Genomic DNA, 24,466 nt, shown 5'->3' with positions numbered 1-24,466 from the left:
CCCTCTATTCCCTTCTCCCCCATATGCTTGTCCAGCCTCCCCTTAAATGCCTCTATACTATTCACCTCAACCACTCCCTGTGGTAGTGAGTTCCACATTCTCACCACTCTCTGGGTAAAGAAGTTTCTTCTGAATTCCCTATTGGATTTCTTGGTGACTATCTTCTATTGATGGCCTCTAGTTATGCTCTTCCCCACAAGTGGAAACATTCTCTCTGTATCCACTCTATCAAAACCTTTCATAATTTTAAAGACCTCTATTCGGTCACCCCTCAGCCTTCTCTTTTCAAGAGAAAAGAGACCCAGCCTGTTCATCCTTTCCTGATATGTATACCCTCGCATTTCTTGTATCATCCTTGTAAATCTTCTCTGCACCCTCTCCAGTGCCTCTATATCCGTTTTATAATATGGCGACCAGAACTGTACGCAGTACTCCAAGTGTTATGTGGTACCTTATCGAAGGCCTTTTGAAAATCTAGATAAATTACATATACTGCATTAAGGCCTTTTGAAAATCTAGATAATTAAAAAAATCTAGATAAATCACAACAAGTGTGTTGCCTCACAGCGCCAGGGACCCGGGTTCGAATCCGGCCTCGGGTGACTGTCTGTGTGGAGTTTGCACATTCTCCCCGTGTTTGCGTGGGTTTCCTCCGGGTGCTCCGGTTTCCTCCCACAGTCCAAAGATGTGCGGGTTAGGTTGATTGGCTATGATAAATTGACCCTTAGTGTTAGGGGGATTAAATGGGGATATGTGTTGGTGTAGGGGTTACGGGGATTGGGTGGGATATGTGTCGGTGCAGGCTCGATGGGCCGAAATGGCCTCTATCTGCACTGTGGGGTTTCTGTGATTCTGTGAAGTGTTTCCAGGTCCCAGGGAGCCCACACCCCATCCCTTTTAACACTCCCAGGTTCATCCATCCCCATACTTCCTTGCTGGCCATGGTCACCTCTGCCCATTCCTCCCACATTCTGACCCCATCTCTTCGCTTCCTCCTGTTCACAGTCTCCCCCACCCTATCCCTCACAACCTGACACTCAGCCCCATCTTCTCTATCCGCCACTCTGACAGCATCTCCACAGCTCCACCTCCACCCTAGTATGGCACCTCCCACCCACCTGCATACTCTAGCCATTACGAAATGTTAAGCAACAGATACTGAGCACATTAGTAATGGAGCATGTATGGCTGCCAAACCAAAATATACGAGATTGCAGTCGGCCAGATCAGGGCGGGACCGGAGTGGGGAAGTCCCCCTGCTCTATTTTACTGCTCCCCCCAGGGCCTGCTTTTCACTGGGGGGGGCGGGGGGAGGGCGAGGGGTTAAAATTCCTCCTTTGGCTCAATGACTATTTTTTTGATTATGTCTCGATGAAGCATTTTGGGCCATTTTTCTATGTTAAAGGTGCTACATAAATGGAACCAATAGAGGCATACCTCACCTGAATGCCAAAGACCAATCAAATTACTTAAAATAGAATTGTTGATCATGAGATTCCCATGGACGAATCAAATTGCTGAAAATAAAGTAATAGAGCATGGGTCACATGATTCACATGGACCAGTTTGGTGACTGGGCTACTTGTATGTTCAGAATGTTTTTAACTTAATATTGTTTTCATTTATGTTCTCCTTGTCCTACTAGTGTCAGCCGTGGCTCCGTTGGTATCACTCTGGCCTCTGAGTCAGAAGGTCATGGGTTCAAGCCCCACTCTAAAGACTTGAGCACAGAATCCAAGCTGACACTCCAGTACTGAGGGAGACGTTAAACCGAGGCCCCGTCCACCCTCTCAGGTGGACATAAAAGATCCCACGGCACTATTCAAAGAAGAGCAGGGGAGTTCTCCCCGGTGTCCTGGCCAATATTTATCCCTCAACCAACATCACTAAAACAGATTATCTGGTGATGATCACATTGCTGTTGTGGGAGCTTGCTGTGCGCAAATTTGGCTGCCGTGTTTCCTACACTAACACAATGACTACACTTTAAAAGTACTTCATTGGCTGTGAAGTGCTTTGAAACGTCCTGAGGTTGTGAAAGAGGCTATATAAATGCAAGACTTTCTTCTTTCTTTAATTCTCGGGTTCCCTGCACACATTGTCACTCAGCTGCTCGCAGATCTCTCCCACTGCCGCTGTTCAATCAGCGGCTGAGGGGCTCTGGAAGCAGCCCTCTGTACCATGCTCTCTGACCTTTGCACCACCCTCATCGGGCTATGATCCAGCCTTGACTCGGCCCGTGCCCCAAAATCTCGCTTCACATCCGGAACTAACCATGCGTGAACTCCCCGCCATAATCCCAAGTATTATTGGTCTTTGGGGCAGTGCTTCATGACCCATGTAAAGGGGGAAACAATCAGCTCGATCTGTTCAGTAAGCACTTTGTGTAAGAAGTAGCATTATACGGTCAAAAGTGAACCAAAACCACATGAAAGGATGAGAGATGTATTAGTAAGAAATAATGGGAAAGGTGAGATGGCACTTCACGGAATGCACTTTATATATTAATTTCTCATTTTTTAATTAAAAATCGTACACTGTACAATGAGTTTTAAAATTGGTTTGTCAGAGCTATGTTTTACAAATTGCCCCCAAAACACAATTTCACCAAATCCATTTGTGTGATAGTTTTGATGCGCAATTGTTCGAAATACAACTCCCAGTGATAAAAAACATGGGCCCGGATTTTGCGGTGGTAATGACGGTGAAACTGTCTGAAACTCTGCAATGGGCCGTAACTTCAGGATTTAGCTCATGCGCAGATAAATGCAGAAATCCTGCAGTTGCGGTCAGTCATTCCCTCTGCCACAAGTTGTGCTGTGGAGCTCCCCAGAGCCGGCAATCAGTTCCATCCAGAGCTCATCACAATCGAGAGATAAGATTAACGGGGACATAGCGTGCGGTCAAGCTTCCAGCGTGGAACCTCACGAGGTTGGTTGCAGAATCAACCTTACAGTGCTAACTTCCACCCCCTGCTTCTGCCCAGCCAGGCTCCGCGCCGGAGGCAAAGCCTCGCAAAATAACCCCTTAAAAGTACGGCTCTTCATTAACAGTAATACCCGGGCAAAGTCAAACACTAAATAACAACAGAAAACGCTGGAAAAACTCAGCAGGCCAGGCAACATCCGTGGAGAGAGAAAGAGAGTCAACGTTTCGGGTCGAAACCCTTCGTCAGAACTGAGAAAAAAAAGGCAGGAAATGAAACAGATTAAAAGGCAGTTTGGGGGGCTGGGAAATGGGGGAGGGAGCGAAAGAAGAGACATTAAGAGATATTCAAGGTGAGACGAGATGGTAATAGGATAGATAAAGAAACAGACACTGGCTCTCGATGAAGTGTGAAATTCGCTGGCAGAGTGAGAGACAGCTGCCATGTGGGAGAGAGAGAAAGGAAAAGGCACAAACCAAAAGGTGTGGATAAAAAATGTAATCTCAGTTTACTTCTGTTGGGGATGCTTGCATTTCAACACAATACCAGCCCTGGTCCTCTGGACTTCTGGTTACAGGTGGAGTGCATTTTATTTTCTCAAATACATATACATCTAGGAAAAATTAGACAAATTCTGCAACAACCTATGAAAAACGATATGGTAAATGTGCCTTGTGAGGTATGTAAAAATGAATATACAGTACAACAGTGTATTTAAAATAGTTTTCTTCAAAACAAGTGTAATTAAATGTGACAAATATTTAACCCCCACCCACCCCGAGGGATTTTCATTGACTTTCTCCTGGTAAGGCTGGCGCACAGTTAAAAGTTGGAGTATAAATACTGATTAGACACATTTTCCTCAGTTCTGATGCAAAAAAATTTCAATTTTTCAGGACTGGTTTGACAAAAAGTTCATCATGTCCTGATTGACAGAAGCCTTATGGCCTGATAGGTAGAATGAAATGGTCGATTGCACATGCGGCTGGGCACAAGCCTCGTCTTCCTGCAATCCACCCATTGGTTGGCTCCATCCCTTCATCACCGGCTCTCAGGTAAACATCAGGTGTAGGGATCCCGAGAAAGCGGAACCTGACGCTCCCGCTCCACTCTTTCCCAGCCCGCTCGGCTCTTTTCCAGTCGGTCCATGAAGTAGCAAATGGTCAGAAAGCAGCGACCCCTCCACATCTAGGTTGGTCGCTCAGATGTAAGAAATTACACACAGTGTAGGGTCAAAGGGTAACACATCAGGCAATGGTCAGGGGGCTGTAATAGCAACAGAAGGTGCAGATGATCTCGCCACAAAATGATTTATTGGACACATCAAGTAAGGCTCTGTCCAAAATCCTTTCAATGTTGGTACACAAATGTGGAGGTAATTGTTCATCGTTTTCTGTCCTTATATATATATATATATATATTCCTTTGTCCCTTTAAAATTTCTATTTCAGAACAACATAATTCATCACAAGCTCAACAGGCATTCCAAATCACAGTGGATTTATAAAGATATGGTCTGAAAGACACTGAATCTGATCCCATTTCTTCCAAAAGATGAAAACGAGTATCACTGCGCAAAGCGTACACACGATGTGTAAACGGCTCTTCATGAGAGGGATGCTAAACTTGGCAATGGTAGAGACACAGACCAGGATGACCGTCATGATGGCCAGAAAGATGTTGATACACTTTCCCAGCAGCACCTTGGCATTGGCGTTTTCGATCTGCACCACTTGCTGCTGCTGTTGATGTAACTCCAAGGTGGCGAGCCGCGTCTGGCACGATTCCAGGGCTTCCTACACAAGGACACACAAACATAGGGGGCTTCAGTGCACCTGGCTACAGTAGGTCAGATAAGGCATCATTTGGGATTCATTTTAGAAATTAAAATACTTTTGTTTTGATGAACTAAACAAGTGTGGGATAACCACAGAAAATGCTGGAAATACTCAGCAGGTTGGGCAGCATCTGTGGAGAGAGGAACAGAGTTAACGTTTCAGGTCGATGGCCTTTCATCAGAACCCTCGCAAGTGTGGGGAAATGTTAGTAAGCAAAAAGCAGGGATTGCTTAAACTCTACCTGACTTTACAATCCTTGTCCCTGTCTACAGATGACTGCATGGCCTTGCTCAGCAAGCTTCTCCAGCAATCATCCTATTGCGGTCATGCATCCTCTATTCTTCTGCCTGACCCATTCTGTGTCCCTCCCTCCCTTTCCAGAATCAGCAGAAAACCCTTCAGCCGCCATGACCCTATGCTGTGAAATACCCAACCCAAACCCTTTCCCCTCTTGAAAACCTACCTCATGCAAAACCTAAACTGCCGTTGCTATCTTCGGTTGAAATTCCCAATCAGTAGGCTATAAATTTTTCACAGGCTGCATTTGTTGCTTGGAGTCCATGAGGTTCTGCAACACCAATGGCCGGGAATTCCCTCGGAGCCGGGAATCTCCTGTTCCGCAGCTGTAATTTGACCAGAGCTGCGGCGGAAACCTGGCGGACGCACATGAGCGGGTGTTTCCATCGTACCTCCGGCGGAGTTACAGCGGCGGAGCGGGACTAGCTCAAAGGGCATTCCCGGACAATGAGGGTAGATCTCGAGTTAGCGTGACAGTGTAAAACAGGGGATAGCGAGTTGACACCAATGGAAGTGAAACAGGTTAGCGACTCGCTACATCGGTCTTACAGTATCGCACAAAGTCAAGATCTAGCCCTTTGACTCCTGAGACCAAGGTAGAAGATTGTAAGATTAATTGATGAACTTCATGGAATCCACAGAAATGGTGGAGCTCATGGCAACAAACAGCCCTAAAAATAAAGTGCGCACAATGCCCACTCGCTTTTGTAAAGTAAGAATTTGCACTTACAACGTCCCAAAGCACTTCTCACTAAATGAATTGCTTTCTTTTTTATTGCAACTGCAGTCAAATTTTAGTATGCAGGTGAAATGTGGTTTGTGCACAGCAAGATCCCACAAGAAACGAAGGCGGTGAATGAGCAGTTAATCCGTTTGCTGGTGGTGATGCCGAGGAAAGAGAGCTCCCTGCTCTTACATAAGAACATAAGAACATCAGAAATAGGAGCAGGAGTAGGCCAATCGGCCCCTCGAGCCTGCGCCGCCATTCAATAAGATCATGGCTGATCTGATCCTAACCGCCAATCCACTATCACAGAACCATCTCCTGAATCTAACAGAATTAGACACACGAAATAGGAGCAGAATCAGGCTACACGGCCCCTGGGCCCGCTCCGCTACCCACAGGGCCATGACCGATCCGAACCTAGACTCATGTCCAAATTCCTGCCCGCTCCCCGTAACCCTTAATTCCCTTTACTTCTAGGAAACTGTCTATTTCTGTTTTAAATTTATGTAATGATGTAGCTTCTACAGCTTTTTGGGGCAGCATATTCCATGGACCTACCACCCTCTGAGTGAAGTAGTTTCTCCTCATCTCAGTTTTGAAAGAGCAGCCCCTTATTCTAAGACTATGCCCCCTAGTTCTAGTTTCACCCATCATCGGGAACATCCTCCCCGCATCCACCCGATCCAACCCCTTCACAATCTTATATGTTTCAATAAGATCGCCTCTCATTCTTCTGAACTCCAATGAGTAGAGTCCCAATCTACTCAACCTCTCCTCATATGTCCATCCCCTCATCCCCGGGATTAACCGAGTGAACCTTCTTTGTACTGACTCGAGAGCAAGTATGTCCTTTCTTAAGTATGGAAACCAAAACTGTACGCAGTATTCCAGGTGCGGTCTCACCAAATACCTTGTACAACTGAAGCAATACCTCCCTATTTTTATATTCCATCCCCCTAGCAATGAAAGCCAACATTCCATTGGCCTTCTTAATCACTTGCTGCTTAATCTCCTCGAGAACTGCCAAAAGGATCTTCTCCATCGACCCGAGCAGGCAGACAGGGCTTCAGATTAATGACTCGACGAAAGGACAACACAACAACAACTTGTGTTTACATAGCGCCTTTAACGTAGTAAAACGTCCCAAGGCGCTGCACAGGAGCGTTATCAGACAAAATTTAACATCGAGCCACATAAGGAGATATTAGGACAGGCTTGGTCAAAGAGGTGGGTTTTAAGGAGCATGTTAAAGGAGGAGAGGTGGAGAGGTTCAGGGAGGGAATTCCAGAGCTTAGGTCCGAGGCAGCTGAAGGCACGGCCACCTATGATGAGGTGAAGGAAACTGGGGAATAGACAGGAGGCCAGAATTGGAGGAGCACAGAGATCTCGGAGGGTTGTAAGGCTGGAGGAAATTACAGGGATAGGGAGGGGCGAGGCCATGGAGGGATGTGAACACGAGGGTGAGAACTTTAAAATCGCGACATTGCCAGACTAGGAGCCAATGTAGGGCACAGGGGTGATGGGTGAACGGGACTTGGTGCGAGTTAAGACAGGGACACATACAACAAGGCAGCACTGAAGTGTCAGACTAGATTCAAAGGCTTGAACCCGTGACTCAGAGGTGAGAGTGCCAGCAACTCAGCCAAGCTGACAGGCTAAATTCAAAAAATAATCAGTCATCTCTTTGACTCTTTCTTGGTGTTTAAGAAGTCATATTTATATCTATCGTTAACCCTCTTTTCATTTGAAGTGGAGTTTTTCTTTCTGTCACGAATTTGCTTATTTCCTCCTTCAGATCCTCTTTCTCTCCTGTCCCACACAGCGTTCCCGTATCCGGATGGGTAGTGGCAGCACTGCGGGAGGTTGTCTAGCCGACTGGAGGAGATTGTCTAGCCGACTGGGGGAGATTGTCTAGCTGACTGTGGGAGATTGTCTAGCCGACTGGGGGAGATTGTCTAGCCGACTGCGGGAGATTGTCTAACTGACTGCGGGAGATTGTCTAACTGACTGCAGGAGGTTGTCTAGCTGACTGCGGGAGATTGTCTAGCCGACTGCGGGAGGTTGTCTAGCTGACTGGAGGAGATTGTCTAGCCGACTGGGGGAGATTGTCTAACTGACTGCGGGAGGTTGTCTAACTGACTGCGGGAGGTTGTCTAGCCGACTGCGGGAGATTGTCTAGCTGACTGCGGGAGATTGTCTAGCCGACTGGGGGAGATTGTCTAGCTGACTGCGGGAGATTGTCTAGCCGACTGCGGGAGATTGTCTAGCTGAGGGCAGCACGGTGGCATAGTGGTTAGCACTGTTGCCTCACAGCACCAGGGACCCGGGTTCGAATCCGGCCTCGGGTGATTGTCTGTGTGGAGTTTGCACATTCTCCCCGTGTTTGCGTGGGTTTTCTCCGGGTGCTCCGGTTTCCTCCCACAGTCCAAAGATGTGCGGGTTAGGTTGATTGGCTATGATAAATTGACCCTTAGTGTTAGGGGGATTAAATATGTGGGGTTATGGGGATAGGGCTTGGGTGGGATGGCTGTCGGTGTAGGGACCGGGTGCTAGGGTTTGGATGATCAGCCATGATCTCGTTGAATGGCGGAGCAGGCTCGAAGGGCCGAATGGCCTACTCCTGCTCCTATCTTCTATGTTTCTATGTTTCTGACTGGGGGAGATTGTCTAGCTGACTGCGGGAGATTGTCTAGCCGACTGCGGGAGATTGTCTAGCCGACTGGGGGAGATTGTCTAGCCGACTGCGGGAGATTGTCTAGCTGACTGGGGGAGATTGTCTAACTGACTGCGGGAGATTGTCTAGCCGACTGCGGGAGATTGTCTAGCTGACTGGGGGAGATTGTCTAGCTGACTGGGGGAGATTGTCTAGCTGACTGCGGGAGATTGTCTAGCCGGCTGCGGGTGGTTGTCCAGCTGACTGCGGGAGATTGTCTAGCCGACTGCGGGAGATTGTCTAGCCGACTGCGAGAGATTGTCTAGCTGACTGGGGGAGATTGTCTAGCTGACTGGGGGAGGTTGTCTAGCTGACTGCGGGAGATTGTCTAGCCGACTGCGGGAGATTGTCTAGCTGACTGCGGGAGGATGTCTAGCCGACTGCGGAAGATTGTCTAGCCGACTGCGGGAGATTGTCTAGCCGACTGCGGGAGATTGTCTAGCAGACTGCGGGAGATTGTCTAGCCGACTGCGGGAGGTTGTCTAGCCGACTGGGGGAGATTGTCTAGCTGACTGCGGAAGATTGTCTAGCCGACTGCGGGAGATTGTCTAGCTGACTGCGGGAGATTGTCTAGCCGACTGGGGGAGGTTGTCTAGCTGACTGGGGGAGGTTGTCTAGCTGACTGCGGGAGGTTGTCTAGCTGACTGCGGGAGGTTGTCTAGCCGACTGCGGGAGGTTGTCTAGCCGACTGGGGGAGGTTGTCTAGCCGACTGGGGGAGATTGTCTAGCCGACTGCGGGAGATTGTCTAGCCGACTGCGGGAGATTGTCTAGCCGACTGCGGGAGATTGTCTAGCCGACTGCGGGAGATTGTCTAGCTGACTGGGGGAGATTGTCTAGCCGACTGCGGGAGGTTGTCTAGCTGACTGGGGGAGGTTGTCTAGCTGACTGGGGGAGGTTGTCTAGCTGACTGCGGGAGATTGTCTAGCTGACTGGGGGAGGTTGTCTAGCCGACTGGGGGAGGTTGTCTAGCTGACTGGGGGAGGTTGTCTAGCTGACCTCACACATAACGGGAGAACAGCAGAGGTCAGCTGGAGAGGGAAGTGAAAGAGAGAGTAACTTTAGGGAGGGCAGACAATGTTTTAGCTACATTTGAATCTGTTCTTTTGCTGGCTCTACCTATAAACCTGCTACAGGAAACTCTTTGGTATCCGGCACCGATGGTGCCGGTTGATTAAAAATTCCGGATAAGGAAGAAGAGACATGGAGTGACAATGGCCCAAGGTACGAGAGCCCCGTAACACAGCCAAAAGTGCTGGAGCCCCGTAACACAGGTACAGGGGACCCGGTTACACAACCGCAATTATACAGTATACGGAAGCCTCAAAACCCACTCCTGTATTTTGCCGGTTATTAGAGAATTCCGGATAATTAGGTGCCATTTAAACGAGGGTTTCCTGTATTTGGAACGATTAACTGCAGTGGGTGAATGTTTTAAAATACCCGTCAGGCTTGTAAGAGGGTAGAAACTTCTTTGCAGAATTTGTCAAGTTGGTAACAATCTTCCACCCAGCTCTCTGCTAAAATGTCGCAGCATTTCAAATCCTGAAAATGACGTGGAGATGCCGGCGTTGGACTGGGGTGGACAATTGCGAGAAGTCACACAACACCAGGTTATAGTCCAACAGCTTTATTTGAAATCACAAGCTTTCGGAGCGCTGCTCCTTCGTCAGGTGAAGTGAAGAAATGCATATAGGCACAGCAGATGATCTGGCAGTGTTCTCTGACTATATATGCTCCGAAAGCTTGTGATTTGTGAAAGCAATGGGAGTCTTTCAGAAAGGAAATTGAGAGAGTACAATGGCAACATGTTCCCGTAAAGGTCAAGGGTGGGACCAACAAGCAAAGGGAACCTTGGATGTCAAGGGATATACGAGAATGAATTCGGAAAAAAAGGGGGGCTTTTGGCAGATACAAAGGACTAAAGACAGAGGAAGCCCTAGAGGAGTATAAAAAGTGCAGGGGGATACTTAAAAAAGAAATTAGGAGAGCGAGGAGGGGCCATGAAATAACACTGGCAAGCAAAATAAAGGAAAATCCTAAGGTGTTTTATAAGTATATTAAGGGCAAGAGGATAACTAGGGAAAGAGTAGGGCCCATTAGGGACCAAAGTGGCAAGCTGTGTGTAGAGTCAGAAGATGTAGGTGGGGTTTTAAATGAATTTTTTGCATCTGTGTTCACTATGGAGAAGGACGATGTAGACATAGAAATCGGGCAGGGGGACTGTGATATACTTGAACATATTAGCATCGAGAGGGAGGAGGTACTAGCGGTTTTAGCGGGCTTAAAAGTGGATAAATCCCCAGGCCCGGACGAGATGTATCCCAGGCTACTATGTGAGGCAAAGGAGGAGATTGCAGGGGCTCTGACACAAATTTTCAGAACCTCTCTGGCCACAGGGGATGTGCCAGAGGACTGGAGAACAGCTAATGTAGTACCATTATTCAAGGAGGGTAGTAGGGATAAACCAGGGAATTACAGGCCAATGAGCCTAACATCAGTGGTAGGGAAATTATTGGAAAAAATTCTGAGGGACAGAATTAGTCTCCACTTGGAGAGGCAAGGGTTAATTAGGGATAGCCAGCATGGCTTTGTCAAGGGAAGATCATGTCTGACCAATTTGATTGAATTTTTCGAGGGGGTGACTAGGTGTGTGGATGAGGGTAGTGCAGTGGATGTGGTTTACATGGATTTCAGTAAGGCTTTTGATAAAGTCCCGCATAGGAGACTGGTCAGGAAGGTAAGAGCCCATGGGATCCAGGGTGCCTTGGCACATTGGATCCAAAACTGGCTTAGTGGCGGAAGGCAGAGGGTGATGGTGGAAGGTTGTTTTTGTGACTGGAAGCCTGTGTCCAGTGGGGTACCGCAGGGATCGGTGCTGGGTCCCTTGCTGTTTGTGGTCTACATTAATGATTTGGATGTGAATGTAAAAGGTATGATCAGTAAGTTCGCAGATGACACGAAAATTGGTGGGGTGGTAAATAGCGAGGCGGGAAGCCTCAGGCTACAGGACGATATAGATGGGTTGGTCAGATGGGCGGAACAGTGGCAAATGGAATTTAACCCTGAAAAGTGTGAGGTGATGCATTTTGGACGGACTAACAAGGCAAGGGAATACACAATGAATGGTAAGACCCTAGGGAAGACAGATGATCAGAGGGGCCTTGGTGTGCATGTACATAGATCCCTGAAGGCAGCAGAACAGGTGGATAAGGTGGTTAAAAAGGCATATGGGATACTTGCCTTCATTAGCCGAGGCATAGAATATAAGAGCAGGGAGGTTATGATGGAGCTGTACAAAACGCTGGTAAGGCCACAGCTGGAGTACTGTGTGCAGTTCTGGTCGCCACACTATAGGAAGGATGTGATTGTTTTGGAGAGGGTGCAGAGGAGATTCACCAGGATGTTACCTGGGCTGGAGCGCTTCGGCTATGAAGAAAGACTGGACAGGCTGGGGTTGTTTTCCTTGGAGCAGAGAAGGCTGAGGGGGGACCTGATTGAGGTATACAAAATTATGAGGGGCATAGATAGGGTAGATAGAAAGGAACTTTTCCCCTTAGTAGAGGGGTCAATAACAAGGGGTCATAGATTCAAGGTAAGGGGCAGGAGGTTTAGAGGGGATTTGAGGAAGAACTTTTTCACCCAGAGGGTGGTTGGAATCTGGAACTCACTGCCTGAAAGGGTGGTAGAGGCAGGAACCCTCACAACATTCAAGAAGCATTTAGATGAGCACCTGAAATGCCATAGCATACAAGGCTACGGGCCAAGTGCTGGAAAATGGGATTAGATTAGACAGGGCTTGAAGGCCGGCGCGGACGCGATGGGCCGAAGGGCCTCTTTCTGTGCTGTATAACTCTATGACTCTATGACTTCTCACACCTGAAAATGACCACCAATAACCAGTTAGAAGAAGACTAAATGATGGAAACAGCGGCTCAGTCAGCGTCTGTGGAGAGAGCAAGGGAGGTTAGACTCTGCATGTGGTTAGGATTTGGAATGCGCTGCCCGATCGGGAGGTGGACACAGATTCAATAGTAGCCTTCAAAAGGGAATTGGATAAATACTTGAAGGAGAAAATTGCAGGGATATGGGGAAAGAGCCGGAGTGGGACTGACTGGATTGCTCTTCGAGAGAGCCAGCACAGACTCGATGGGCTGAATGGCCTCCTTCTGCGCTGTGCTATTCTAGGATTCGATAATTCTATGTGAACCCCTCTCTTCACATCCGAGAAACAAGAGACTGATAAGCACAGTAACCCGACCAGAGAAGGGACAGGGAAATATGGTTGTCTGCCTCGGAGTTCCAGCATCTGCAGAATGTTGCTTCCTACTTCGATAATTGGTCGTGTGTTAGGAACGAACGGCGCGGTTCACACCACGCTGCAGTGGTAGGTTGGTGACAAACTATTTTCTTTTTCAGAAAGGAGCTTTTATTGAAATCTCTGACATTTCTAATGTTGAATAAAGCTGCAAATCATCATAGAATCCTAGATAGTACAGCACAGAAGGAGGCCATTCGGCCCATCGAGTCCGTGCTGGCTCTCTCGAAGAGCAATCCAGTTAGTCCCCCTCCCCCGCTCATTCCCCATATCCCTGCAATGTTTTCTCTTTCAAGTATTTATCCAATTCCATTTTGAAGGCTACTATTGACTCTGTATCCACCGCCCCATCAGGCAGCGCGTTCCAAATCCCAAGGTCGAGCTAGTCGAAACAACAACAACTTGTATTTACACAGCGCCTTTAACATAGTAAAATGTCCCAAGGCGCTTCACAGGAGCGATTATCAAACAAAGTTTGACACCGAGCCACGTGAGGAGATATCAGGGCAGATGACCAAAAGCTTGGTCAAAGAGGTAGGTTTTAGGGAGCATTGTAAAGGAGGAAAGAGAGGTAGAGAGACGGAGAGGTTTAGGGAGGGAATTCCAGAGCTTAGGCAGCTGAAGGCACGGCCACCAGTGGAGGGGTGAAGGAAGCCGGGGATGCACAAGAGGCCCGATTGGAGGAGCGCAGAGATCTCAGAGGGTTGTAGGAGGTACAGAGATAGGGAGGGGCACAGCCATGGAGGGATTTGTAGATGAGGATGAGAATTTTAAAATCGAGGTGTTGCTGGACTGGGAGCCAGTGTAGGTCAGTGAGCACAGGGGGTGATGCAGTTTTATTGTGCATATATAAACTTTAAACTGACAGCAACGGCCCCACAGTTGATGACAGAAAGCCACATACCTGAATGTCACGTGCTCGCTCGTACGACTGATAGGCGACTTTTTCCTCAATGCTCGCCAGTTCTTGTTTCAGATCAATCGTCTCATGCTGATGAAGTTCGGTGAGATCGTTAAGCTGGTCTTCCAAACGTGCCGACCTAAAAACAAACCCATTAGAACAGATCCTGTGATCCACACACGCATTTATAAAGATTATCTTCTTCTTAACGAAAGATTTGCATTTATACAACACCTTTCACAACCTCAGGACGTCCCAAAGCGTTTTACAGCCAATAAAGTACTTTTGAAGTGTAGTCACTGTTGTAAAGTAGGAAACTCGATAACCAATTTGTGCACAGCAAGCTCCCACAAACAGCAATGTGATAATGACCAGATAATCTGTTTTAGTGATGTTGATTGAGGGATAAATATTGGCCCCAGGACACCAGGAATAACTCCCCTGCTCTTCTTCGAAATCATGTCATGGGATCTTTTACATCCACCTGAGGGGGCAGACATTTTAACGGCTCACCTGACAGACAGCATCTACCTCAGTACTGCAGTGATGTGTCAGCCTAGATTACGTGCTCAAGTCTCAAGAGTGGGGCTTGAACCCATTCACAGGCAAGGCTGACACCACAATATGTTGCATTTACATTCACTTCTTCACTATCCACAGTGCAGCCTGAAGTCTCTTGAATTTTATCTAAAAGAATGCGTGTCCTAGGATTTCTGTAGAGTCCGGGGCAATTTTAATAACCTTGAGCTGAGCAGCCGACGTTTTATGCTTTGATACAGCGCCATCCGCTGGTTAGATCACACATTACATGCAGCGACCATGCTCAGGTCAAAATAGAGAGTAACATCAACCAGAGGAGCTTTCATTACACCGGACAACAGGTGAGATGGTTTAGGATCAGGAGGAGGCCATTTAGCCCCTCGCGCATTCCGCCATTCCATTAGATCATGGCTGATCTGTATCTCGACTCCATATACCCGCCTTTGCTCCCTATCCCTTGATGCCCTTACCCATCGATCCCAGTTTTGAAAATTTCAATTGCATCCACAGACTTTTGAGGAGAGAGAGGTCCAGATTTCCACTACCCTTTGTGTGAAGAAGTGCTTCCTGATTTCAGTCTTGAACGGCCTGGCTCTAATTTTAAGGTTATGCCCCCTTGTTCTGGACTCCCCCCACCAGAGGAAATAGTTTCTCTGTGTCGACCCTATTGAATCCCTTTATCATTTTATAAACATCACCCCTCAATCTTCTAGAGGGAATACAAGCCACTTTTACAGCACCTCCTCTTTCGATTAGGCCCTCTACAGCCCACTGGACTCAACATCGAGTTCAATAATTTCAGATCATAATCTCGGCCCCTATCATATTTATATTTTCTTTTTTTTATCCACACTTTTTGTTTGTGCCTTTTTTTCTTCTCTCCCACAGGACAGCTGTCCTTCATTCTGCCAGCGCAATTCACACCCCATCTCGAGCCATCCTTTGTTCCTTAACCTGTCCCATTACCACCTCCTCTCGCCTTGAATATCTCTTAATGTCTCTCAATCTCTCCTGCTTTCTATCCTATCACTGACCTTCCCTTTTGTTCTTTCATCCCCTCCCCCTTTTCCCAGCCCCTAAACTTGCTTTCCATTTCCTGCTTTTTTCTCAGTCCTGACGAAGGGTCTTCACCCTGAAACGTTAACTCTGTTTCTCTCTCCGCGGATGCTGCCCTGACCGGCTGAGATTTTCCAGCGTGTTCTGTTGTTATTTCCACTTATATGCAGTCTGTCCCCAATTCTCATTCTAAAATAATCATCCTATTGAAGGTAATGAAGGATGTTGGTAAGTTGAAGGAGAATAAAAGTGCAAAGGAGTACTTTATAAAATATTCACCCGCCTAAGTCACTTTAAAAAAAATCATTTGTTGGCTCAGGAGGCACTCTGGGAAAAATTCCCTCGACCCTTTTGGCACAATAACGTTGGGTTGAGGTTGAGCGGGAGTGTGAGGCGACCCAAATAACAGCAAGTCCCTGGTCTTTACCCGTCTGTCTCAATTCGCCTCACAGCGCCAGGGACCCGGGTTCGAATCCAGCCTCGGGCGACTGTCTGTGTGGAGTTTGCACATTCTCCCCGTGTTTGCGTGGGTTTCCTCCGGGTGCTCCGGTTTCCTCCCACAGTCCAAAGATGTGCGGGTTAGGTTGATTGACTATGATAAATTGACCCTTAGTGTTAGGGGGATTAAATACGTGGGATTACGGGGATATGTGTTGGTGTAGGGGTTACGGGGATCGCGTGGGATATGTGTCGGTGCAGGCTCGATGGGCCGAAATGGCCTCTATCTGCATTGTGGGGATTCTGTGTGATTCTGTGTGTGTGTGTGAATTCCCGGCCCCTGTGGGGGCTGGAACGTATCGGGTGCACACAGTCAGAACGACAGACATCGCACAACGCATCTCCTGTACTTAGACCCTGAGCGACACTGGGCAGCACAGGCCGGGGAGCCTCTGCCGCAGAAGCCAGCCTCCCCAACAAGCAAAAGAAGAAGGGCTTCATTTTATTCCTACAATTTCTCCAGCTTGGTGTGGTTACACGAGTGCTGGGCCCCAGAGCGAGTTTCCAAGGGCAGGCACCACAGTTACATGGCCTCAATGTCCATCTGTGCCACTCTCCGGGGAGAATGGGACGGGGGGAGGGGGGGATCACTCTCCCTCGCCCACCCTAGACCTGCCCCAGCTTAAAAAGTTGGATCGATTCACTTTAGAGATGTGTAAATTTCAGGGTGATTTGATAGAGGTGTACAAAATAGTTAAAGTGCTAGGTTATTGCAGTTTGATAGATAGGTGAAGGCCAGGGGCCATGTATATAAGTTATAGGTGTGAACCTTGGGAACAAGATGCTGGCTCGTGCGGTGAGCGCTGACTCTCTACAAACCTTCAAAGGAGAGCTGGACGGAGATCACATTTATAAAAAGGTAGGTGAAATGCCGGGTAATATAAGCAGGGTCAGTGTGGTCCCCTGGACTAGTTTTCAACTGCCTAAGTGAATAGATCCAACTTTTTAATCTGGGGCAGTCTGGGGCGGGTGCGGGAGAGTCGCAGAGGAATTTCCCTAACTGGCCTTAGGTTTTGACCTCCCAGGGGGTCACATGCCTACTGATGGTGGGTGGGGACTGTCTAACCATGATGCTATTTCAACGGACATCTGCTATGGACACTCAGTCAGGAGCTCCATCGCAACTCGTACTGATCCACATCCTACTGAGGTGAGGAGGAATTTCTTCTCTCAGAGGGTCGTGAATCTGTGGAATTCTCGACCCCAGAGAGCTGTGGAGGCTGGGTCAGTGAATATATTCAAGGCGGAGAGAGAGATATTTGAGCAACAGGGTAGTCGAGGGTTATGGGGAGCGGGCGGGGAAGTGGAGTTCAGGCCAAGATCAGATCAGCCATGATCACATTAAATGGCGGAGCAGGCTCGAGGGGCCGAATGGTCCACTTCTGCTCCTATTTCTTATGTTCTTATGTTGCTTGTTGTTAATTGACAGATGTCAGAGAAGTTCAAATTTCGCACTGGTTGAGCCCAATACACTACACCTCCTCCAATCCAATATCCAAGAAGGGAAAGGTAGGAGTTATTTTAAAACCTGGGGTTTTTTTCTTTAAAAGTTGAAATACTCCCAGCCATACCTTTCTTTTCCTTCAAGCCCAGGAAGCAAGTTTTAATGGCACAGGCTCCAAACTAGACAAACATGGCTCAGCTTGTAGCAATCGCGCCTCTGATCCCACTCCAGAGACTTGAGCACAGAGGCTCACACTCCCGTGCAGTGCTGAGGGAGTGCCACACTGTCGGAGGTGCCGTCTTTCAGATGAGGTGTTAAACAGAGGCCTCGACTGCTCTCTCGGGTGGATGTAAAAGATCCCACGGCACTATTTCGAAGAAGAGCAGGGGAGTTCTCCCCGGTGTCCTGACCAATATTTATCCCACAACCAACATCACTAAAACAGATGATCTGGTCATGATCACATTGCTGTTTGTGGGAGCTTGCTGTCTGCAAATTGGCTGCCACGTTTCCCACATTACAACAGTGTCTACACCATAAAGGTACTTAATTGGCTGTAAATTGTTGCATAACTGTGTTTTGCTGACACTACATTTAGTTCCGCTTCTGCCATTGACAAACGTACTTGTTAATCTGCAGCATATACAAAAGCAGAAATCATCAGTGAGGCGATAAAACAGTCAGGGCTGCTCTTGCAGATCATTGGGAAATAAATGTACTTCTTACTCACCAGCTACTGCTAGCCTAATTTTACTTATCTCATCCAAAGCGAGATTATTTCAACTAGTATGTTATCAGTGATAAGCTCTGATCACTGGCTGCCATTCTCTATGGATTTGGGTGTTTAATCACAGCACGGGAGGCTGAGTGACCGAGTCTCCCGTCCAGTCACCGGAGGAGTCTGAGTTATTGTGGGCACACTGATGGGTGAAGAGCCCGATCCAGGGCACGCGGACCCGTCTGCCCAGCGGGAATGGGAGAAGAGCCCGATCCAGGACACACGGACCCGTCTGCCCAGCGGGAATGGGAGAAGAGCCCGATCCAGGACACGTGGACCCGTCTGCCCAGCGGGAATGGGAGAAGAGCCCGATCCAGGACACACGGACCCGTCTGCCCAGCGGGAATGGGAGAAGAGCCCGATCCAGGACACACGTACCCGTCTGCCCAGCGGGAATGGGAGAGGAGCCCGATCCAGGACACACGGACCCGTCTGCCCAGCGGGAATGAGAGAAGAGCCCGATCCAGGACACACGGACCCGTCTGCCCAGCGGGAATGAGAGAAGAGCCCGATCCAGGACACACGTACCCGTCTGCCCAGCGGGAATGAGAGAAGAGCCCGATCCAGGACACACGGACCCGTCTGCCCAGCGGGAATGAGAGAAGAGCCCGATCCAGGGCACGGACCCGTCTGCCCAGCGGGAATGAGAGAAGAGCCCGATCCAGGACACGCGTACCCGTCTGCCCAGCGGGAATGGGAGAAGAGCCCGATCCAGGGCACACGGACCCGTCTGCCCAGCGGGAATGGGCGGGTTTGGGCCGGACACTCGGTTTACGCCCTGCCTGATTTTACATTCCACTTCAATGACCACAGATTGCCGAGCCCGTCACACAGGTGCATGCTGGGAGCTGTAAACTACTATGTTGGGTTTTCCTTGGAGCCCAACAAGTTAAAACAAGTTAATGACTGCAAGCCTCATGCTTCTTACAGAGGGACAGGACTCCAACTGAAACCACTGTTTGAGGCATTTCAAGTGCTACTGTCTGGATAAGTATAATAAATTGTTTGTAAATTTTGTAATGTCTTTATGATGTTACAGTATAGTTAATGTTCATCTTAATGGAGAAACCAAAATGGCAGCCAACAGTTTCCAAAAAATATATGAAGCAAATTTATCGGTTCCTCTACTTGTTTTATTAATTGATTTTGCTTACTGTTCATGCTTAACCCATTGCTTTCATATCTCCTTAGTAATTCCTCATCATTAGTTTTTCTAGGCACTTCCGAAGTGTTTGATTCATACATTTTCTATCTCTTTGGCTCTATTTTGTGAGTTAAAAAATTGAGCCAATTAGGTGCAAGTATCACACAATAATTTGCATATAAGAACATAAGAACATAAGAAATAGGAGCAGGAGTAGGCCAATCGGCCCCTCGAGCCTGCGCCGCCATTCAATAAGATCATGGCTGATCTGATCCTAACCGCCAATCCACTATCACAGAACCATCTCCTGAATCTAACAGAATTAGACACACGAAATAGGAGCAGGATCAGGCTACACGGCCCCTGGGCCCGCTCCGCTACCCACAGGGCCATGTCCGATCCGAACCTAGACTCATGTCCAAATTCCTGCCCGCTCCCCGTAACCCTTTATTCCCTTTACTTCTAGGAAACTGTCTATTTCTGTTTTAAATTTATGTAATGATGTAGCTTCTACACCTTTTTGGGGCAGCATATTCCATGGACCTACCACCCTCTGAGTGAAGTAGTTCCTCCTCATCTCAGTTTTGAAAGAGCAGCCCCTTATTCTAAGACTATGCCCCCTAGTTCTAGTTTCACCCATCACCGGGAACATCCTCCCCGCTTCCACCCGATCCAAAAAGGTGTGACAACTAAATGTGACGTGTGAGTGGTGACAGAACCTTTAACAGAGATAATGTTCTGTGGGCGTCAATCACACTTCACAGCGTCACGTTTGAAAGCACCGCACTCGTCATTCACACAAGCTAAACCAGATTACCTGGTCATTTATCACATTGCTGTTTGTGGGATCTTGCTGTGCACAAATTGGCTGCCGTGTCTCCTACAATACAACAGTGGCCAAGCCTCAAAAGTACTTCATTGGCTGTAAAGCGATTTGGGATGACCTGAGGTCATAAAAGGCGTTATATCAATGCAAGTTCTTTATTTATTAAACACACTGGCTCAAACATAAATCAGAACTGGATAATGTTTTTTTCAAAGTACTATAAAGAGAAAGAGAGACGGCTATTTCCTCTTCTCTCTGACTCTGCTAATCTATCTTTTCTTCAAGGGATTAACAAGAGGCTACTAATTAAAAGAAAACATGCTCAATATGGCAATTAACCTCTGACTGACCATTCACAGAGTAACTGTGCAATTCCTTTAAAGGAAAAACAAGTAACAACAATAACTTGCTTTACATAACGCCTTTAACGTAGAAACATGCTCCAAGGCACGTCACAGAAAAGTTACCAAATGAAAATTGACACTGTGCCAAAGAAGGAGGTATAAGGAGGGGGGTGACTAAAAGCTCGGTCAGAGAGATATGTTTTAAGCTGATTTTTGAAGGAGATTCTTAAAGGGGGAGAGAGAAGTAGAGAGGCGGAGGGGTTTAGGAAGGGAATTCTAGAGTTAGGGCCCAGGTAGCTGAAGGCACGGCCACCAATGGTGGAGCGAAGGAAGTGGAGATGCGCAAGAGGCCAGAGTTGGAGCAGCGCAGAGTGCTCAGAGGGTTGTACGGCTGGAAGAGTTTACAGAGATTGGAAGGGGAGAGACCTCGGAGGGATTTAAACAAGACAGTGAGAATTTTAAATGGGAGGCGTTTGGGGGCCAAGAGCCAATGTAGGTCAGCGAGAGCAGGGGTGATGGGTGAATGGGACTTGGTGCGAGTTAGGACACGGGCAGCCGAGTTTTGGAATCAAAAGTAAAATACTGTAGATGCTGGAAATCTGAAATAAAAACAGAAAATGCTGGAAACACTCAGCAGGTCAAGCAGCATCTGTGGAGAGAGAAACAGAGTTAACGTTTCAGGTCGATGACCTTTCGTCAAAGGATCATCGACCTGAAACGTTAACTCTGTTTCTCTCTCCACAGATGCTGCCTGACCTGCTGAGTATTTCCAGAGTTTTGGAATCGTCCAGTCTGGAGGTGATAAAAGCATGACTGAGGGTTTCAGCAGCAGATGAGCTGAGGCAGGGGCGGAGTCGGGCGATGCTCCAGAGGTGGAAGTAGGCGGTCTTTGTGATGAAGCAGATGTGGGGTCGGAAGCTCAGCTCGAGATCAAACAGTACTCCGAGGCTGCAAACAGTGCGGCTCACCGGAGACAGGGGCCGGGGAGAGGTTTGGAACCGTTGGCGTGGGAATGGAGTTTGTAGTGGGGGCCAAAGACGATGGCTTCAGTCTGCCCAGCATTTAACTGGAGTAAAGTGGAGCTCAACCACTGCTGGATATCGGGCAAACAGTCTGACAACACAGCTCAATTTAGCATCACAATCGTGCCCCGGACTACAAGTGAGCAGAAATCCTAACGCTCCAGGCAAAGAATACCGGGTGAAACGTTCTATTACACCATCCCATAATGTAGCACCATGAGCCTGATCACGGAATGATTACCTGTAGTGCTCCTCCTGTAATGTTTGAGTGATGATGCTATAGTCTCTGTTAAACTGAACTTTTAAATTCTTGATGTCCTCCGACAGCTGGGATTGAGTTTCCTTCATTTCTCGGAGCTCATCCAAGACGGCAGACAGCTTGCTCTGCTGTCTCTCCAGCGAGCTGGATTTTGGGCTTGCTGTCTCTCCCACGCCGAAGTCGGAGTTGCCGTTGCTGTCTCCGGAGACGCTCCCGCTGGAGCACTCGTCGTCACTCATGTACTTTGCCTTGGAGATCAGCATGGCGCTCCCACTCAGGGCCCTGGGTCCGCTGTCCCGCTGGAAGTCCTCCATCGAGCTCTTCAGGTGCGAGATGTTGTCGGCGCTGCCAAACTTGTTGCGGATCAGGTTGGCGATCTCCCGCGGCTTGTTGAAGACAAAGGCCGGGGGCGTCAGGGTCACCCCCGGAAGGCCCTTCCCGCCCTCCACGCTCGGGCCTCCCGCAGCGCCGTTCCCAGGCCGTGCGGCGCTGCTGCTCACCTCCCTCACGTTCGGCTGCGAGTCCCTCAGCCCCTCCTTGGAATTCCTCCGCCAGTTCTGCTCCATGTCCTTCAGCTTCCGGTGGTAGTGGTCGAACTTTTTCTGCAGCTGGGCGATGCTCTGGGCTGACTTCTGGTTCTTCTTCTCGAAGACCTGCTTGATGCGGCGCGACTGGTGCTTGTCGGCATTGTTGACCAGCTTGAGGTACTCGGCCACGTTCTCGTCCCGCATCTCCTGCTCGATCCGCAACTGCTCGCTGATCTTCAGAACCTTCTGCTTCAGCTGCTCCGCCGTCAGTCTGTCCCGTTGAAAATCCAGCAGGCCATCTGTCACGCTAAGGTTCAGGTTGGTGTCCGAGCCCCCTCGCCTCATGTTCCCCGGCAAACTGAGGCTGCTCATTTCTGCCCGATCAGCCTGAAAGATCAATGAACCATATGGGTGAATAATACAAACGACAACTTGTATTCATCCTCAAAGCCATCAATCCTTGTGGCTCAGTGGGTAGCACACTCGCCTCTAAGTCAGAAGGTTCTGGGCTCAAGTCTCGCTCCAGAGACTCGAGCACAAAATCTGGGCCGACACTCCAGTGCAGTGCTGAGGGAATGCCGCACTGTCGGAGGTGCCGTCTTTCGGATGGGACATTAAACCAAGGCCCTGTCTGCTCTCTCAGGTGGATGTAAAAGATCCCATGGCACTATTTTGAAGAAGAGCAGGGGAGTTAGCCCTGGGGCCAATATTTATCCCTCAACCAACATCACTAAAGCAGATTATTTGGTCAGTACCACATTGCTGTCTGCGGGAGCTTGCTCTGCACAAGTTGGTTATCGAGTTTCCTACTTTACAACAGTGACTACACTTCAAAAGTACTTTATTGGCTGTAAAGCGCTTTGGGACGTCCTGAGGTCGTGAAAGGTGTCGTATAAATGCAAATCTTTCGTTAATAAGAAGATAATCTTTATAAAATGCGTGTGGATCACAGGATCTGTTCTAATGGGTTTGTTTTTAGGTCGGCACGTTTGGAAGACCAGCTTAATGATCTCACCGAACTTCATCAGCATGAGACGATTGATCTGAAACAAGAACTGGCGAGCATTGAGGAAAAAGACGCCTATCAGTCGTATGAGCGAGCACGTGACATTCAGGTATGTGGCTTTCTGTCATCAACTGTGGGGCTGTTGCTCTACAGCACTGCCGCCTGGCATTTAATTCAGGCCATTATTAGAGAGACTACTCAACTCATTGAATCTCCTGAGGGGTCTCAGTGAGCCCAGGTACGATGGCCAAGCTGTGAACTTTCTCCCTCATCTCCCAATAGCTCCAAGAAACCTCTGCAACAACACAAGCTGCGCTATTCAACTCTGACATTCCTCCAATAATCTTTCCCTAGTCCCTGGAACATGTGCTCCGTAGAATATTTGATCAGCTCCATCTCTCCTCAAAACCCTCGATCCTTTCCCTCCGTCACTCACTCCTCCTCTCCTGAGGCAGCGACACAGACTGGGCGACAACCCTACGGCTGGTGGCTAATCTTCACGCCTTGTCCTAGACAGCGAGTGCCATTCAACCACTACAGGCATCATCCAAATCCCATGTCCGCACATCGACTCTCAACAGCAGGGGTCACTGGACAGTAATAAAGGAACCCTGGACCATTTACCACCCCCGAACCGGAGGCTACTTGTACGACACTCACTGTCCAGCAGTGGTCACAGTTGCAATCAGAAGTGAGAACCTCTGATTTTCCTCCCCCTTACTCCAGCGGCACTGAGACAGAAGGGGTGATTTAACCAGCAGACGGCGGGCGGGCGGGCAGTTAATGTTGGCTGGGTGATTTCTGCCGTCCTCCACTTTAACCTGCTCTTGTGAAGAGGCAACAAGGATAGCCGCCTAAAACCAGCGGGGTCCTTCTTTAAATGTGCAGGTGACTGATGATGTCATTGGGCCCAGACTCCTATTTTAACTCCGGCCTGATCTCCCCCAGGCGATGGCGGCGCAATGGGACCAGAGGGACCGAAGAGCAGGAATGTCATCCAGGCCCCACAGGGGAAGTTCTGGCCTCTTCTGCCCCGGGATTGGCCCCTCCCCCTCCTCATCCCCCTCTCCCCCCCCGCGACACATAATCGAAACCCCCTGCCCACGACGCACCTTCTTGCCGGGAGGTGGGAGGGGGGAAGGGGAGGGGGAAGGAGGAGGAGGGGGAAGAGGGGGGAGGGGGAAGGGGGAAGGAGGAGGAGGGGGAAGAGGAGGGAGGGAGAAGAGGGGGGAGGGGGAAGGGGGAGAAGGGGGAAGAAGGGGGAAGGGGGAGGGGGAAGAAGGGGGGAGGGGGAAGAAGGGGGA

The 24,466-nt window shown here is 48.8% G+C and overlaps 2 protein-coding genes across 2 annotated transcripts in view; both read right to left on the bottom strand.

Annotated features, from left to right (window-relative positions):
* Positions 1-2,496: 2,496 nt before the first annotated feature.
* Positions 2,497-23,101, bottom strand: tmcc3 (transmembrane and coiled-coil domain family 3). The gene is made up of 3 exons (XM_086009840.1): positions 21,612-23,101; positions 13,722-13,857; positions 2,497-4,722 (listed from the first exon to the last, which is right to left on the bottom strand). Exons 1-3 carry the CDS (start codon positions 22,526-22,528, stop codon positions 4,417-4,419), a joined length of 1,359 nt encoding a protein of 452 aa, XP_085865966.1. The 5' UTR covers positions 22,529-23,101; the 3' UTR covers positions 2,497-4,416.
* A 717-nt stretch (positions 23,102-23,818) lies between these two features.
* LOC147105469 (uncharacterized) overlaps positions 23,819-24,466 on the bottom strand; it is a 28,381-nt gene continuing 27,733 nt past the window's right edge. The window contains exon 7 of the mRNA XM_086010910.1: positions 23,819-24,016. Coding sequence (XP_085867036.1) covers positions 23,819-24,016 — 198 coding nt within the window. The remainder of the gene's footprint in view (positions 24,017-24,466) is intronic.

Source organism: Somniosus microcephalus, chromosome 17 (assembly GCF_052327205.1).
Source record: "Somniosus microcephalus isolate GS21.2 chromosome 17, FLI_Smic_1.0, whole genome shotgun sequence".
Classification (NCBI taxonomy): Eukaryota; Metazoa; Chordata; class Chondrichthyes; order Squaliformes; family Somniosidae; genus Somniosus; species Somniosus microcephalus.
Note: the sequence above shows the minus strand (reverse complement) of the source record. Positions and strands in the feature narration are given on the sequence as shown.

What these genes read in the sequence shown, in the direction of transcription:
- tmcc3 (XM_086009840.1), bottom strand. Translation starts at nt 22,528, where the DNA reads ATGAGCAGCCTCAGTTTGCCGGGGAACATGAGGCGAGGGGGCTCGGAC. An exon ending in TTACAGGAGGAGCACTACAG is followed by an intron (nt 13,858 to 21,611) that starts GTAATCATTCCG and finishes GTTTGTTTTTAG; the next exon opens with GTCGGCACGTTTGGAAGACC. An exon ending in AGCGAGCACGTGACATTCAG is followed by an intron (nt 4,723 to 13,721) that starts GTATGTGGCTTT and finishes GTCCTTGTGTAG; the next exon opens with GAAGCCCTGGAATCGTGCCA.